Source organism: Ursus arctos, unplaced genomic scaffold (genome assembly GCF_023065955.2).
Source record: "Ursus arctos isolate Adak ecotype North America unplaced genomic scaffold, UrsArc2.0 scaffold_15, whole genome shotgun sequence".
NCBI lineage: Eukaryota > Metazoa > Chordata > Mammalia > Carnivora > Ursidae > Ursus > Ursus arctos.
The window spans coordinates 11,351,299-11,369,256 of NW_026622819.1; the positions used below are offsets into that span (position 1 = coordinate 11,351,299).

The 17,958-nt window shown below is 44.6% G+C and overlaps 1 protein-coding gene across 4 annotated transcripts in view; it reads left to right on the forward strand.

Moving 5' to 3' along the window:
- Positions 1-17,958, forward strand: part of TRIO (trio Rho guanine nucleotide exchange factor) — a 347,980-nt gene that overhangs the window by 129,745 nt on the left and 200,277 nt on the right. For all 4 annotated transcript variants that reach the window (XM_026506706.4, XM_044386996.3, XM_044386995.3 and 1 more), the window contains exons 4-7: positions 1,632-1,824; positions 4,416-4,928; positions 6,471-6,593; positions 10,704-10,895. In XM_026506706.4, coding sequence (XP_026362491.2) covers positions 1,632-1,824; positions 4,416-4,928; positions 6,471-6,593; positions 10,704-10,895 — 1,021 coding nt within the window. The remainder of the gene's footprint in view (positions 1-1,631; positions 1,825-4,415; positions 4,929-6,470; positions 6,594-10,703; positions 10,896-17,958) is intronic.

Genomic DNA, 17,958 nt, shown 5'->3' on the forward strand with positions numbered 1-17,958 from the left:
GGAGACACAGAGAGGTGATATCATGAGGGGTGTCTGAGCCAGGTGTTAACTCATTTAGAGTTCGTCTTCATATAGGAGTTGCAGGCAGGAGTTCACCAAACCACTCTCGGCAGTTTCCACCCTTGAGCGAGAAGCTGGGCTGCTGTCAGCCTGTGTTCTCGTGATGGCCTTCCACACCGTGTTTCCAGCCCCTGCGCTGCCATCTACTCAGGTTCTAGCCCCACAGACTGGTGTTTTAGAATTTTTTTTGTGACATGCCTCTTACATGGATGTAGCTGTGACAGGAACTTTACGTCTGTGAAATTTGGAGCGACAGTTACTGCGATGGCGGGTATCGAGATAAGGGAAAGAATGGCGTTCCTGTGGGGATGGGGAGGGGAAGGGTAAAGGAGGAGGCTTATGCAAGAGAGCATGAAATTGGTTTTAATTTTGACTTAATTTATTTTGCCTTTTTTACATTGCTTAATGATAGCAATTAGTTTTCTGAGTTTTTAGTTTATAAACTATATGAATTTATAACTATAAACAGTTTTTAGTTTCTCTAGTGATTACCTGAGGCAGAAAAATGTCCAGTGACTTTACTTTCACGCTGGGTGAAAACCTGAAGCTGTCATTACGCGCTCGGGGTCTTCGGCGTGTTTCTCTTCGGCGTGTTTCCGTATACCTCGCGCACAGTCGTTATCTGGCTCACGTCTGGCACCAGGATCAGCAGCCTGCACGGACTGCGCAGGGTTATGGTTGTTCCTTAAGCGTAAGACTGTGCTGAAGCCTTCCTAGAAGCTTCCACGTGAACACTGAAGTTACAACCAAGTGCAACTAAGTATTTTAACCTGTGTTTAAGGACATTTTGGCTCTTGATTTTCTTTATTGCAGAAGTGCATTGCATGTATTTCCCATGTACTCGGGTTGAGATTTAATACAACTAATAATCTTTTTTGCTTTATCAGGGTCATTGTTAAGAGAAGTTGGCTTTTTCGTTTGCTTAAATTGGCCAGAACGTGGAGGGGAAGAGCACAAAGGCTCTAGCACTGCCTTGGCTGGTGCAGAGGGTCAGCCTCGTCACCACCATGGCCTTTGCATCACCAGTACAATGGGGTGAAAAAGACAAACAAGTCTCAGTATTACTGGGAAAATCTTTTACCCCAAAGACCCTGCCAGGAGGGTGCCAAGGACCCCTAGGGATCAGTGGACCATATATGGAGAACCTCTGAGATAGTTCAAGAGCCTGAACCAGTTAAAAGGGACAAAATGGAACGTTGAAATCTCCCACCATCACCAGTTGCACTGGTACGGGTGGTTTCAGCAATTGTGATCCTCGGAGGTTCCTGTGACTGCTATTTATTGGTCTGTCACCCTCTCCACCTGGACTCTGTACACACTGTTAGGGGTCTGTCCCCATTAGTGCTCATCAAGGACCTTTGCTGTAATAGTTCCTAGACAATGTATGTGATCATTTAATACACAAAAGATGAGAAATCCCCTCCCCTCCCCCAACCCCCCCCCCCCCCCCCACTTGACAGACAGAGCCCCGGAGACATCAGGAAGAAGGACGCAAAGTCAGCCTCACCTGGTGGGACTCTGACCAGAGAAGGACTGGCGTGATTTAAACCTGTTTTTTTCTTTTTCTCTAGTGAAGAGGTCTGCAAGCGGGGATTCACAGTGATCGTGGACATGCGTGGGTCCAAGTGGGACTCCATTAAACCTCTGCTGAAGATCCTGCAAGAGTCCTTCCCCTGCTGCATTCATGTTGCACTGATAATCAAGCCAGACAACTTTTGGCAGAAACAGAGGACTAATTTTGGCAGTTCTAAATTTGAATTTGAGGTAACTTCCATGGGTAGCCAGACCAGTTAAACCGATAGGTGTGGTTTATTAAAAGTTGACTTTTTCCTAATTATTTTAGATAATAGATTTTTAAAACCACATATTGATGGGAATTGCACATCTTACATACATATGGCATGTAAAATTAGTTATTGCATAAAACAACAAAATTCAGTTCATTTATCACATTATCCTACTAGATTATTTCACCCAAGAGTGATTTAGGTTTTAGTTCTCTTGGTTTTGGGTGGTGGGTCTGCTAAGGTGTAAGGCGTGTACCATAGAAAGAGGTTCCCTCTTACTTCTCTTGATAAAACAGCTTCTGTCCAGGCGGCTTTATGTGGCCTCAGATTCATCATCATTGCCTTAGCCTTGGAAATAAGGCAATGTTAGGGAGAGAAACCCAACTCCACGTGTCTGGAAGAAACTGAGTTTTCGCCTTGTCTTTGATAATGGAGAGAATGATCTGTTCTGTATTTCATGCATCAGTTCTCTCATTTATGAAAAGGGAGGTACTCCTTTAAAAACTATGCAGAGTTCTGAATTCAGCAGTGCATGAGGTCGCCGTCTCTCAGACGGCGTGTGAAAGAAGCCTCAACCTGCTGACTTCTGTTCCTTTCCACCCTCACCTCTCCTTCACCTCTCCTTCACCTCTCCTTCACCTCTCCTTCACCTCTCCTTCACCTCTCCTTCAGCTCTCCTTCAGCTACCAAGGCGCTGCCCGGGCTTTGATGCAGTTAGTGTAAGGAGATGATCATGGGAAGAAAGTGTTCTGGCCAGCTTCAGACTTGATTCATGCCATATTCTGTAACAGAATGTTTTCTAATAAGATCTCATAATTGAGTAGCTTGTGCTGCTTCTAGCAAGTTTGCCCCAACAGTGGGTTTCAGTGAATGTATTCACGTGTGTCAAGGTAAAAAACAACAGTCGTATCAAGCACATCGCACACTGTTAATTCTTAAGCTCTGTGTTCCATGTTAACTTTTCAAAGTGTTCTCACGTGTGCATTACTTGCGTTTTTAAATCTCGTGCCGTGGTACTGATTTTCAGTCTGAAATCTGAATTTAGTTTGAATTTGAATTTGAAACTGCATTCAAGAGATTTAGGTAAAAGATGAAACCAGTAAGCCTTTATCTTCACATAGCTAAGAAGTGATTTTGGATGACAGTTTATTGGGTCTTAATATTTTCTTGATGCAGAATTTAAAGTGTGTTGCTTTTAATTATACATGCATTAAGCAGAAACAATGGTTTAGTGATATGATGCACGTAGGTGTTTGCTAGTCTAATTTTCATATCTTCCTCTGGGCCTTTAAAGTTACCTATACCAGCTTTTCTGTTGAACTTATTGTCTCTGCATTGTTACCAGCCTCTCTCTGTGAAGTGATTAGTTCCGTGGACATTATTTTAAAAGTCTGGACAGATGAGACAGGAATGAACCTGCAGTCACATTGCAAGCGAAAGTGCTGGACTAGGAGCAGCCCTTCTTCCTAGCTCTGTCGCTTTTTGCAGGTTCTCATGCCAGCCAGCGTGGAGCTGATGCAGTTCCAGGTTTCTCTAAGGCTGGAGGTGACGGGGGCGGTGGGGGGGGCTAAATCAGCCTTCCTGTGTTTTATTTTTTGGTTCTCAGGCTACAGATCTTTTTCCTTTAACTTTGTCTTTGCATTTAATGACCCTCTCCCACTCCCGTGTTTTCCTTGAGGCACAATGTTGATAGTAATCCTGCAGCACATGGTGTAGGTAGGGTGAGGTTAAGATTTTTGCCTAGATTGTAAAGGACTAAAACTTGGTCACTGTTAGATTGGAATGTAGCGCGAATTGGAATGTACAACCTTCTACTAGGAATTGTGGCAGATAATTGCAATGAATGAAACATTCCCTCTGTTTTTAGCTTTATGGCAAGAGCTTCTATGCCCTGTCCGGCTAACCTTTGTATATTTTAGAAAGTTTCAAAAAGTCATTCATATCCCGTCATCTGCTGCTTGATGAGAGGTGGAGGTAGGACAAGACGAGCCGTGGTTGTGGTCTGGTTGGAGCATGTTTGTCACTGACTGAAGAGCTCACAAATACGTGTCCTCAGAGGGAGGTGGCACTTCTCAGGGTTTTGGAAGCCTGTGAGCAAGACATTGGCTTGATTGCAGAGAGCAGGAGGCCTCTACAGAGTTCTCTGTTGGGAGTGAGATGGTAGAGTGGGCGGATGAGAGAGAATGCATTGGTGAAAGTAAGATTTCGAAATCATCTGCTATGTATTGCGATTTAAGACATTTCCCGGTTAATGTGCCTACAATAGCAGGTTAATTTCCACATTCTTGGAAAGAAATCTCATTTCTTTAGCTCTCATGAGATACATGTCCTATAATTTTAGGTATTCTAACTAGCGTGTTGTTCCAGTGGACTTCTCTTTCACTGCTATACTGGTAATGTTTCTTTCATCTACATTTGTTTTTATGGGGCCAGAACAAGGTATGTTTTCTGTAAAGAGATTACTTGCTTTATGTTTGAAAATCTGTAAGTAAGTATTGCACATTGCATTATGATAAGGCCACAGAAAATTGGTTCATCTTCTCATACATGATTTTTTTTCCCCTTAAGACAAATATGGTCTCTTTAGAAGGCCTTACCAAAGTAGTTGATCCTTCTCAGCTAACTCCCGAGTTTGATGGCTGCTTGGAATACAACCATGAGGAATGGATTGAAATCAGAGTTGCTTTTGAAGACTACATTAGCAACGCAACCCACATGCTCTCTCGGCTGGAAGAACTTCAGGACATCCTAGCCAAGAAAGAATTGCCTCAGGATTTGGAGGGGGCTCGGAATATGATCGAGGAACATTCCCAGCTGAAGAAGAAGGTGATTAAGGCCCCCATAGAAGACTTGGATTTAGAGGGACAAAAGCTGCTCCAGAGGATTCAGAGCAGTGACAGCTTTCCCAAAAAGAACTCCGGGTCAGGCAATGCGGACCTGCAGAGCCTCCTACCCAAGGTGTCTGCCATGTTGGACAGGCTGCACTCCACACGGCAGCATCTGCACCAGATGTGGCACGTACGAAAACTGAAGCTGGATCAGTGCTTTCAGCTGAGGCTGTTTGAGCAGGACGCTGAAAAGGTAAAGGAGCAGAGGGAGGGAAGTTAAAATGAGACAGGGAGGGCTTCCTGGACCGTTGGGTCCCAGCAGCCAGAGGGGCTGCTTTGGTCGGGAGAGAGGGCGGAGGAAGAGTAAGGCACGCTCATGGCATTGGTTCACTCCAGCGATCTGCCCTCACTTTGCCTTCCAGCTTCCCTCGTGGTGCAGGCCAGGGCTATTTTAGGAGCTTTGAGTTCTTAATTACTGACAGTTTGGTTTAGCATGCCTATGAGATAGACGGAGAAGGGTATCTTGAGTTAAAGGAGTGAAAGCTTTGTAGAACTGATATCATGGGAAGCAATAATTATGCAGGTATGTGTTTTGCCCCTAGCTACTGCTCCACTCTTATAAAGCCAGTGACACAAGACCATCCTGATCTATTATTGACCATGCTTTTAAAATAAAAGATGAATAAGGTGTTAAAAAGAATAGCTTCTGGGAAATACTGGCATTGATTACGTATGGCCTCATTTTATTCTCGTGCTCCAGACAAAACAGCTGGTTCAAGTGGATGCTCGTGTTACCAGCTGACTCTGCCTTAGCAGTACGGAAACAGGACACTTAGTTAGAGGGCTGTGTTGCAAGCCATGAACACGGGTGAATTGATCACTCTTAATTTGAGCTCATTGAATTTTTTTCACAGACAGGAGAATATTTTCTAAAGTTAAAAAAAAAACTACATCACAAATCTTTGATACAAAAGGACCTTTCAAACAGTGACAGTCCACCACTGCTGTTTGGCAAGCTTGTAACCTGTCAGTGTACTTATGTTTAAAGAAATGCCTTGTCAAAGACAATGGAAAAATCTTCCTTTCAATGACTAGAATAAACAGGTGACTGTCTCTGGGATTCTGGTTCAAGTCACGATATCAGTCCAAATAATGATAGTTGTTTCTTTTTTGCTTCCATGTTTTCCTTGTGAGCAACATAATTGACATCCTTTTCCAGGTAGCATCTGTATTGATCCTTGAGAGAGGTGTCATCATTAAATTTTTTCCCCAGCCCTTTCTCTTTTTATGGTAAATTTTATTTGCATTTGCACAGTTTTTAAAATACTGTTTGCAATAAAGCATATAAGATCCTGTAGTAGCCCGTGGAATTGCTGTCAGTAAGTAATCTGTGGGCGTAGCAGAACCCATTGAGATACCTGTAAGTCCCTCATTTCACCTGACAGGTCTTTTATTGAGCAGCAGTGTGGCCAGTCAAGCAGTTCATTATAGCAGGGAGGCTGGGTTGAGAGTCAAAGATTAGTTTTAATTAGCCTGGGGGATTTGAATACCCCTCGTTCCCTATCTTCTTCTTAATTCCTCATCAGTCAAAGAGAACCCATGAGATAACACTTTCTTGTAGATTGTGCAAGTTCGGAACAGCTAACTCAGAAGTCAAGGATCTTTTGGACCCAAATGCCTGAGACGTTGTCAGAGCAAAGACACTGCCCTTGATTGGCTTGGCCCTGCTCCTGGGCCTGTGCCAGTCATCTGTCTTTCTGGGGTGATTTCAAGTTGTCTCTTTTCATTCTGGTAGATGTTTGACTGGATCACACACAACAAGGGCCTGTTTCTGAACAGCTACACTGAAATTGGGACCAGCCATCCTCATGCGATGGAGCTCCAGACACAGCACAACCACTTCGCCATGAACTGTATGGTAAGACACCGTCCGAACAGATGTGTCTTGTATGTGAGAGGATTCTAGCAGATGGGAGGGATTTATGCAGATGGCGTCCCAGCCGTCTGCCAGGAGGCCATGTGGGGCCTTTAGAGTAACTGGTGGTGGTAGCAGCTGACCTCCGAGCATGCAAAGTTCCTCGTGTTAGCAGTATCTAGAGCTTCTTTTAAGTTTTAAACAAACGAAAATGTGAAAACAAGCAAACACACCAGTGAAACTTGAACCAGTTTCTTGGCCAGTTCAACATGGATCATTTTGAGACCGGTTCCTGTGCTGTACCTCTTAGGAGGCTGTAGGGGCTCCAGAAAAGCTGCTCAGTGGCCACATGGATGTTCTGAGAAGAGCTGCCGTCAATTTGCTGGCTGCCCTTCATGAGGAAGAAATAAGCCAGCCTGCCTGCTTTCTACCTCAAGGACATACTCCAGTTCTCTTAAAACATGAGATTTCCCTTCAAGTTGAACTGAAGTACTAGGGTCTGGACATGGGCCATGCCTGGAATACCCTGGCTCTGCTTGAGGTTGATGCACTTGACTCCCTTGGCCTGTTGTGACCAGTGTTGGGTTGTTGTAGGACCATTAAATAAAAGAACAAAAAAACAATTCTAAATAGTACTTCTGTTACATTTTTGGGAGTTGTTAATATAAAATAAAACACTGTGTTCTACAGGATATATTTTATTTCTGTAGATAGTTAACCTTCTAGAAATTTCCTTTTCAGGGACCAGGAGTTTGGTTTGGACTTTGAGCTGGTCTTATGAGAATTAAACAGTCTTGGGCCTTAACAACACTTGTTACAGAGCATTGAAGCAGTACGAAGGCAGGGTCTTTGTTTAAATTAAGTCAGTAAGATGCCATTTAATTAAAGTTTGGACAACCGAGTGCTCCAGTTTAGGTAGTTTCAAAGGTAACATCTAGCAATGAAATTTTTGTAATAGACTCCATCAAAAAAGTTTGGTATCTGTTCTAGAGTTTGAGGTAAGAGAATTTCTGGTTTAAAATTTCAAACCTGGGCATAGGTTAAAGAGAGCCAAAATGTTACTTTTGGAGGAACCGTCTTAGAATTTCTTCCTAAGAAATTTTTACCAATTCTTCAAGCTATTATGAAACTGCAGCTAATGGTGGAAGGCGTTTAGTCCATTGTATCACATACTATAAAAACAAGAAATACTAAAATATATTTTAGAAAAACGAGAACAGAAAACATCCCCCCCACCCCCCAGCATTATTAGTGGGACACGTAGGATTGAGAAAATGGGAAGTATGGTGTAGAAGACAGGAGCACTGGGTGGGTTAGGAATGCAGAAGTTTCTAATCTGAGCCTTCCAGTTACCATGTGACTTTGGGCAGTCTGTTCACTCTCTGCGAGCCTCAGTTTCCTAATCTGTAAAGTGGGGATTATATCTCCTTTCATGGAGTTCCATAATTTTATTTCCTCTGCATATGTAAAACACTAAGATAGTGCTAAATGCATACTAAGTACTTGATAAATGGTAATTATTAACAGTCATGTTATCACCAATTGAAAACATTGTTAAAATAAACTTAAAAATATGGGTGATGTCCTTTTTTTTTTTTGGTTTAAATCTGTTTTCTGGTTCCTTACAATAAACTTCTGTTACTTTTCTAAGTTAAAGTTTGTTTTTGGTTTTTTTTTTTTTTAAGATTTTATTTATTTATTTGAGAGAGAGCAGAAGTTGGGGGAGAGGGAGAAGCAGGCTCCCTGCCGAGCAGGGAGACCGACATGGGGCTCCATCCCAGGACACTGGGATCATGACCTGAGCCGAAGGCAGACACTCAACCCACTGAGCCACCCAGGCGCCCCTCTAAGTTAAAGTTTTAATTGGAAGAGCATGGTAACCTTGTGCCACGGTGGGTGGCAGCTGCCAGGAGAGTTTCCAGGCCTGTCCGGCCCCTTGTCCTCCACCCTTCCATGAGTGCTTGGTACCCAGCGAGGACATTTCTTTATGCCGACCAAGGGCCTGTTAACTGTCAGCCCTTTCTTGTGCTTCCCAGAGTGTTTTAAACATTTTTTGACAAAATGAAAATGCTAACTATCGATAGGCAAAGTTGACAGTCCCTAAAGCACGTTGAGGGATGCCAATGATTCTGCTCATTGTACTATCACAGGTACTTTTAAAAAGCTGTGATGAGGGCGCATGGGTGGCTCTTTGGGTTAAGCATCTGCCTTCGGCTCAGGTCATGACCCCAGGGTCCTGCGATGGAGCCCCATGGTGGTCTCCCTGCTCCGGCAGGGAGCCTGTGTCTCCCTCTGCCCCTCACCCTGCTTGTGCTTCCTCTCTCTCTCTGTCTCAAATAAATAAATAAAATCTTAAAAAAAAAAAAAAAAGCTGTGATCACTAGAGGCAGGTACGTTAACAGAGGGAATTCTCTATCACCACGTTTGCATTTAGGGTGTTGATCGGGTGCGTGCCGCCACGTTCCCTTATCTGTGTAGTCAGTGATGGAATCATGGGAAGCGTATAATCCACACACCCTCCACGCACAGTACAGTTTGAGGATCTGAGAGTGCTGCAGGACACGGTGACAGAGTCTTGGTGGGAACGAGTCCCCTCAGTGGTTCCCACAGCGGGGCCGTCTGAATGGAGAGCTCTGCTCTGGATTCTAACAGAGGGCATTGCATATGCCCTTCCCAGCACCTTTGGGGTTGGTCTTCCTCTTTAATGATACAAACAAAACAAAGATGAGTGATTCTAGTCACTGGCAACCAGAGGGAGAGAACACATATGGGAAGGAGAGGCATTAGTTTTGACTAAAGGATATTAGCTAGAGCATTGCCCTGAGAGCCAGGGAGGCCAGTTTCCCACTGACCGTGTCCTTGGCTTACTGTCACAGCTTCGCAGGTGCCCTCTCTCCCTGCCACTTTAGACACTGGTCATCTGTTAGCTGATTCTAGCCTGCAGGTGCACCCAGAAAAGGAGCTCAGAAGCTGGAGTCTGTGGCTCTCTAATCCTGGAGTGACTCCATCTAGTTTTGATTTGGGTCAAAGTGGAAAGACAAAAATGAGTAGGAGATGGTATAAAGAAAGAATGGACAAGTGTGTTCTTCAGGGGGCTCCCTGGGTGGGCTGCAGACGAGGTGACCGTGAGGAGGCCGTGTGGGGTATGTGCGGTGGGAGAGGGGCCTAGAGGACCACGGGGAGAGGGGAGAGGAGGCAGGAGAAAGGGAGAGAGGTTTGGACAGGTTGGGTAATTAAATTTAGCGGCACAATTGGGAGGAGACAACGAGGTGTCTATGATTTGGGGGGACCCATCAAGGGGAGCAATGTTGTGATGAAGAAGGACAAAACTGGGGTGTGCTGAAGGCGTGCGTTCCCCACCGCTGCCTCTACTGGACTCACAGCCTCAAAGGTGACTAGGCGGAAGGGAGCATAACAACGAGAACTAGTTGAGGGATGAATGTGTACTTTTTTTCAGCCTCACACTGTTAGTTTTGCAGTAAACTAGTGGCCTTGAAGATGGGCATTTCCACAGAGTAGAAAACTTGACTAAAAGTTTGCACACAGCCATGTTCCCCTTTGTGCCTCAGTTCCTCTTCCATGGAGAAAGTAGATCTGTCTGCAGAGGATTCTCTCTCGGCCCCACACAGACAGCTTGGGCTCGTGTAGACGGGAGAGCTTGTTTCCACACAGAACGGCCTGTGGTTGCTCAGTGTGTAGCATGCGGTTCCTGGGTTCTAGTTAAAACCGGCAGTGTTGGGTTTTCTCAGTTCTGGGTGAGTGCTTCTCGGTAGGCTCGCCATCTGGACCCTTTCCAGGATTCGGAGCCAGCGAGTGAGTAAGAGTATATTTGTGTGCCCACTTGTGTACTTGATTGCTTTGTGCCCACCAGTCTGCCTCTCAGCGCGTTGATTTGTAATTTTGCAGTTGTAAAAATAGAAATTGAAACCAATATTTAGAGTTTATGGAAATCAGACAGCAAATATGTACACTGTTCTATACCAGGTGATTCTGTTAAAAATAGAACTGAAGTTAGTGGGCTGTGTTTCAGAAAGTGCTGTCATCCGTGGTTCCTACAAGGAAGCCTCTTGTTTGCCTTCCCCTGACAACCTTCTTTCTCTCCCCCTATCGCAGAATGTGTATGTAAATATAAACCGCATCATGTCGGTGGCAAATCGCTTGGTAGAGTCTGGCCACTACGCCTCTCAGCAGATCAAGCAGATTGCGAATCAGCTGGAGCAGGAGTGGAAGGCATTTGCGGCAGCCCTGGATGAGCGGAGTACCTTGCTGGACATGTCCTCCATTTTCCACCAGAAGGCTGAAAAGGTCAGTGCCTGGGACCTGCGGCCCGCGAGATGGTGACCAGAACGTGTTCTTCCCCAGTACCCTCCCAGCCCGCAGCCAGATCCCAGGGGGACTTTTGTGTGCGACACCTAACAATGCTTAAGAACGTGAGCTCTGACGTCAGGCAGCTGTGAGCTAAAACCCCAGCTCTCTGACCTTGTGCTGTGTGATCTTTGGCAAGTTACTTGACCTCTCTGTTCCTTGGTTTTCTCCGCTGTAAAGTGGAAATAAAAGTATCTACTGGAGAGGAATGTTTTCTCATGTAAATGAGATAATTCATATTAGGTAGTCTGTGTAGTACCTGGTATACAGTAGGTACTAATCAGTGGTAGCCACTGTTCTTTTTCCCTCTTCTCCCTTCTCCCCACTCTCCTTCCCCTCCCTCCTCTCTCTTCCTCCTCGGTACTGTCACTTTAGTATTCTGGTGGGTGCTTTGGCAGCAAGTAACAATGCCTGAGTATTAGGTGTAAATATCAGGGGTTTGCTTTGCTCACAGAATAAGAAGTGGCAAAGTCTAGGGAGTTCTAGCCATCCAGCGATGTCAGGGCTGGGGTCTGCTCCTCTGGGGTTGCCTTGGCCTTCCTGTCACGGCCACAGAGATGCTGCCACAGCCCCTGCACCTCAACCACAGTGTCCACTGTAGTCAGGGATGGTGGTGCCTGTCACTTTTATCAGGGAATCATTCTTTTGAGGAGGTCCCTCCATCCCAGGACACCTCGCCTCCATTCCCACTGACCAGGAGTGGGGTGCAGGCCCATGTTCTAGCTCCCCGGGAGGGTGGGAAAAGGTGGATGTGGCTTCTTATTCTCCACAGTGGTAGACAGGCGCTACCAGCAGGGGCTAGGGTTGAAAAGTGGCTTTTGGGTGGGCAGCTTACAGTGTCTTTCATATTCATGAAATTCTTTGTATGGATTCAGACTTCGCATTGGCTTCATTTGCTGATGTGCTGGTCACAATACTGGAAGAGGTAACATACAGTGTATGCCCATAGCACTCCCCACACCTCTGCAGTCCTCCAGCAAGCTTGCTTGAGCAAACACTCTAAAGTAGCACAAGGGAAGGGCTTGCTCATGACTCAGACTTTAGTAGTAGAGAGTGTGCTGGGCAGGCACATAGCTTTTCCAGTTGTGGAGAAACAACACAGGGACTTTTAGCTGCTAGGAAGACGTATGGGGAAGAAGCGAGTGGTTGCCTTATTTTAAGGGAGAAATATTGATAGGGAGAATTTTTTGGTGTTGGGGGGAGACTACATTCCTATGGATCTGTACTGATGCCGCTAAGAAGGAAATAGTATCTCTCTGTAATCTAGAAACAGCCCCTGTTGAGGAGTGAAGTCAGTAAAGGTAAGATGAAGGTCCCAGCTTGCCCAGGGTTTTGGCAAGGCAACGAGAACATTGCATAAGACCGTAATTAGCAGTGATCTCGACTCTAGAAACCTTTCAAGTGTGAAGCAAGAGAAGAAACTAAATGGAGTATAAAGAGAAAAAAGTCTTAGTAGCCTCACGTGAAAGCTGTGAAGAGGGACTTCCAGGTTCCATAGTTAGATTTTCACCTTCCTAAACTTACGCATTTAATTGGCTTTATGATAAAGAATAAAAAAAAGCTCACACACAAAAACAGGTTTTTAAAAAAAGTAATAGGAACCCCCTTCAGCAGAAAACAGCACCCTGCTCACCTCTGCTCCCTATCGTTGTCCAGAGTAGTGGTGTACTGCTCCCTGGACATCACTGCGGGTGGGAGGATGAGCCGTCTGTCCCTGTATAGAGGTCATCTGGAATGGTAACATATTATGGGGTGCAGCAACCCCTGGAAGTACAAGGGTGCAAATTGGTAGTGGGCTCTCAGAAAGTTCCGTGAAGATGATATAAATAAATCTGAGACAGGACAAGCTACATCGGTGAATGACAGAGAGTGAAGCACTGTAACACACAGGGAAAATCTCTTTCATAAACATGGTAGGATTCAGAATTGTAAATAAACCCCGAAGTTAAATGCTATTCTGACCTGCTTGAAAATAATCTAGAAATGTGAGTGGCATGGGACATTCTTTTCCTCCAAAATGATTTCAAAAATTTCAAACATGCAGCATCAAAAGAGCCTGGGATGTTTTCGTTTGGATAAGATGAGTGACTATAATTTATGGATTTGAAGGAAACTAAACTAGATGAATACATTATTGAACACAATTTTGTGGGATCCTTGGTAAACCGTAACAGTGCTTGAGGTCTCTGCGTGTATCTAGTAGCCAGAGAAGCCAGACACAAGCGTAGGGACAGAGGGGCCTGGTGAAGAAAGGGCCCAGCATCTCTGATGGACCTCGACCGCAGCCTGCCCAGGCAACTGAAATATGCAGATGGGACGTTAGAATGTGTTCAGAGTGTCTTTAGTCTCAGGTGAAAATGTATTGGGAATCTTACCCTTCACTGAACAAAAGTAAGATCCTTGAAATTCTGATGCATGAAGGAAGATCACATCTACTCAGTACTTTTCCTCTTCCCGGGGGGACAAATAGCTCAGCTTTGGGCTTTTGTTAAAGTGCTTTGCTTTTCAGTTATGCTTAAGCTGTTTTCATAAGCTCAATGAGGAGAGGACCAGAAACTTGGACGTCGTAAGTTAGGTTGCCCTCTTAGCCACCTCTTTGAACCCCATCCAGACGTATCAGTAAGAAATGAAATCTGATTAGGAAGGTATGGAACTCCACTATGGGACCCCATGGTTCATGGTTTAACCCAAGGAAGCAGCCTTCCTGTAAGGATTCGAGCTCCCAGCTGGGGAGATGTGTGCCCTGAACTGCCCAGCCACGCTCCTCTGCGGCCTCAGCGGGTGTTCTGGGGTTGCTGTTCACTTGTGGTTTTACAAACATCAATCTTGAGGTGCAGACCAGATGAGAACACTGCATAGACAGCATGCCTTCCGCAGACGTCTTGGCCGTTCATTCGCTCTCAGGCCCTTCCCTCCAGGGACGTTATGTATGCGATCAGAATCTCCGTTTGCAAGCTTGGAGACAGGACCACTGGTCTGGCGGTCTCACTGGGACATGATGTACAGGGGCTCCAGCCTTCACTTCTTTTCATCATGTGACATGTCCATTGGATGGTCTCTTCATACGAAGAAGCTTTCATAGCTAATGTTATTAGAGTTACATTTTTATAAAACAAGAGAAAGTGATTTTACTATACCTTTGCATCTCCAGTTTTTACTGTTAAAAAAAAAAAATGACCTGTGGTGTGAGGGTGATCTGGCTGCGACATCTGTCACCCCACCAATTGTCAGGGTTGATTCAGCCGACCTGGCTGGCGAGGCGGGTTTCCCCCTCCCCCGTCGCCGCCCCACGTGTGTCCCTCCCGGAGCCGCACACTGCGCCCAGGAGGATGACCGTTCCCGGAAGAGGAGGATAGTGTTCGGTCAGGAGCACATCAGTACCTATGCTTTCCTGCTAGAAACCCCTGCACTGACCCTCAAGGGCCATTTGCGGGAAGGAGGGTAGTCAAACTTCGAGACTTCCAGCACATCCAAACGAGGTGGTGTGTGTGGCAGTCTGCCTTTCTAAAAACAAAACAAAACAAAGCTCTCGAGCCGCGCTGTCCGTTATGGTAGCCAGTCACCCACATGCGGCTATTGCAGTTACTTAAAGTTTGTTAATAAGATGATATAAAAGCAAATTAACATTCCATACAGTGTCCACATTGTGGCTGCTGGCTGCTGTACCAGACAACACAGAGAGACATTTCCATCACTGCAGAAAGTTCTGTAAGTGCTGTCGAAGGTATACCTTTACAGTGAGCCTTAAATCTGATTACCTCATTTGGTCCATGAGTTTGAGAGCCTCTACAGTTTGGTAATAGCCAAAAATCAAGTAAGAGCCAGTATCTATCTGTATAGTGCTCTAGAATTTTCAAAGCTCTCTTCCACAAAATGTCATTTCATCTTTAAATCAGCCCAGTGAAGTAGATGGGGCTGGTGGTATTATTGTCCTTACATTGTACTTGGGGAGTGATTTGCTTATGTTGGGACTTCTGTCGAGGTGTGTGACAGTGTTCTAGTTCCTGATATAATAGAGCACTTTCACAAGCAAAGCACTTAGGTTAACATCCTGATAAAACTTCACTTCCCATAAAAAATTTTATAGAAATAACATTTATGGTAAACGTGACCTATCCTAGTTATCCGGATAATTTTGTCCTAAGTCTGGGTTGAAACTCAGAGGAAAATAGTACTTCAGTATTCCTTTCTGAATTTTTAAGGCAAATAATGAACATGTAATTGTTCCCATTTTAATGGTGTTTTAGTTTATTAAAAGCATAGGCCTAACTCTTGGCTTGTGGACAGAAACAAGATTCTCATGGAATAGAAAGGAACTGGAATAAATACGTATAAAAATAAAAGAAAATGTTATTAATGAGAACAGGTTTAAGGCATGTGATCCCTGGCATATTCTGGTTCAAATTGAGCCTGTCTCCTCCATGGTACTGTGGTGGTGCTGTCAGAGCTTGGGATAGGACAGGCTCCTCCCTCCTGTGACCTCCTCGGGCAGAGAAGGGAGCCCATCTCCCTCGGAGGATCCAGGAAAGACAGCGTGCTGATGACTACTCATGGAGCAGAAATGAGAAGAAATAAAAAGGACAAGTAGTAAAGTATAAGTTACTTTACTATAGGCAAATATAAAACTTCTAGGGTAATACTTTCTAGAAATGAAAAAAAAAATGAAACTGAAATAAAAGAACTCTGACATTTGAGTTCATATGTATATTAAACATGTAGGTGTGTGCAGCTATAATTTTAAATTTATATTTTTGTCAAAGAAGAGAAAATCCCTCTAACTATTTGAAAAATTTGCATTCTCTAGGCAGTTTCTGTCTCTTTGTCTCCTAAATCAGCTAACCACCCATGGTCAGCTGTGCCCCGTCTGGAGCCCTGGTGGGGGAGGGAGGCGGGTGGTAGGAGGCGGAGCAGGCCAGAGAGCTGAGCCGCTTCCAAATTGGAAGCCTCCATTCTTTCAGCGTATGGAAAGTAGTGGAATAAATGATTATGAAAACAAATCTAATTGCTTATTCAAGCTCTCCTGTTAAAGCTGTATGTATTAGTTACTCTGCCCTCAACTGCTTGCCTCAGTTTTGCAAACTGGCCGAGCCAGACTCTTCATCCTGTATTCAGCTACACTTTAAAAAAGTCACCACTCTGCTGAGCATCAGAATTCCCAGTTCTGTAGCCAGCTCCTGATTTGAATTCATGGAGAAGCATTGAATTCTCTTGCCCTCTCCCGTCTTTACCCTCAGCCTCGCTGGATACTGTGTATTCACATGTTTTGGGCATATAAAGCATCAGAGACTAAATTGGCTGCTCTGATTTTGCTGGAGTATGGTAGCCACCTTATGCTCTGTCCTTTACGGAGTGCATATTCCCCTGGTGGTGTAATCCCAAACCGTATTTCTCAAGATGGTGATAACGTGCAGGGGCTGCGGGTGGAGACGGTGAAATGCAGTAGAGTGGTTAGAGAAGTTTGAGGAATGAACACACCAGGCTGCCCCCCTTGCCCATCCACAATCCACGTCATCATATTAAAAGGCTCTGGGAGGTTGTGTTCCATATAGGTACCTGTTGAACTTTGCCACCAGGATGCCATTTCCTTGGGGAAAACCTATTAGCACCCTCTTTTTCGGCTCTCTGGTTGGAGATTGCTGCCCTGTGGAAGTGGGTTCAGACTCTGGGTATTTAGCCTTTTAGAAAGCATTCAGGGCTTAGAGCTTGCCCTCTGGAGTCTAGAGTTGCCATCTCGTAACGAGAAGACAAATTATGCTGCACAAAAGTCCTGAGAAACCATGCCCAGGTTTATTTCTGTCATTGGGATACTTGAACCCTGTGAATTGAGATGTGCAGAATCCTTTCTCCACAAGATTTCCTCATGGCAAGCCGTCCTTCTCTGTGTATTTAGGAATTGGCCATATTTTTTTTCAGGTAAGTGTAATCAATACCCTTTCCAGATACTTGAAGAAATTGTAAGTTACTTTTATTACAGGTATATATAAAACTTCTCGTTCTCTTTACTGGTTGCTTCAGAAATTGAATTTGAATATATTTTAATAGTCATTTTGATAGTGATACATGAGCCTGACACTTCTGCTTATCTTGTGATATTATATAATTGAAACTTGTTTCCACCTTGTTATATCAGAAGCATTTTCACTTCTTCTAAAGAATATGTGGTAACTCTGCCTTGGGTGTGCTGCCGTGGCCTCGTGCAGGAGCAATTAATTGCTGACTTGACCTGATGATTTATTAATGATGGTGGTTAACCTGAGAAAGGTTTACAATGATTCATGTTAAATGCAGTCATGGAAGAGGGGTGAAATTGAGATCAAGAATACTTCGAATCATTCAGCTTGACCCATTTGGCATTTATAGAATGCTCCACACAAAAAATCCCCAGAAATATGTGTATGTAGTCACACATGTACGCATGCGGAGGGGGAGAGATGTAAAGTAACTTTACTCCTACTTCTCTTACCCTGATGGTGTTCGGAAGGCGCCATAATAAAGGATATTTCCCTGCGTTGGGGTTGGTTGAAGCCATCAGATGCTATCATATGATGCACAGTGCCCTATGAATTGCTTTCAAGCCCTAAGGTTTGCATACAGATATTTTTCTAAGCCAGTATGTTAATAATAAACAAGCTATTACTTGCCCATTTTAAGTTTCTAAAAATATCATAATTGCGAGGTCACTCTCCTGTGTATTTTAAGAGAATCCTAGCACATTTCCTGTCTGGTAGGTCAGTCACCCAATTTTAAATAGTCACCCTCTGCATTCCCTGGTTAACATAGAAAGATGCCAGGGATGAGAGTAAAAGGTGAAGCCCAGGGAAATGTGTCCATGTCTCTTTGGCATGAGTGAGTTAGCATCTTGACTCGGGCCTTCTGCTGCTTGCCTTTGACACTTAAACCTGTGATGGGTGCTGATAGGCTCTCCCTGGGAAGTCTGGCAGTGATTTCTCCACTATTGATGAATCCTGGGGCTGTGGGGATGGCAGGGGAGAAAGTTGAGGAG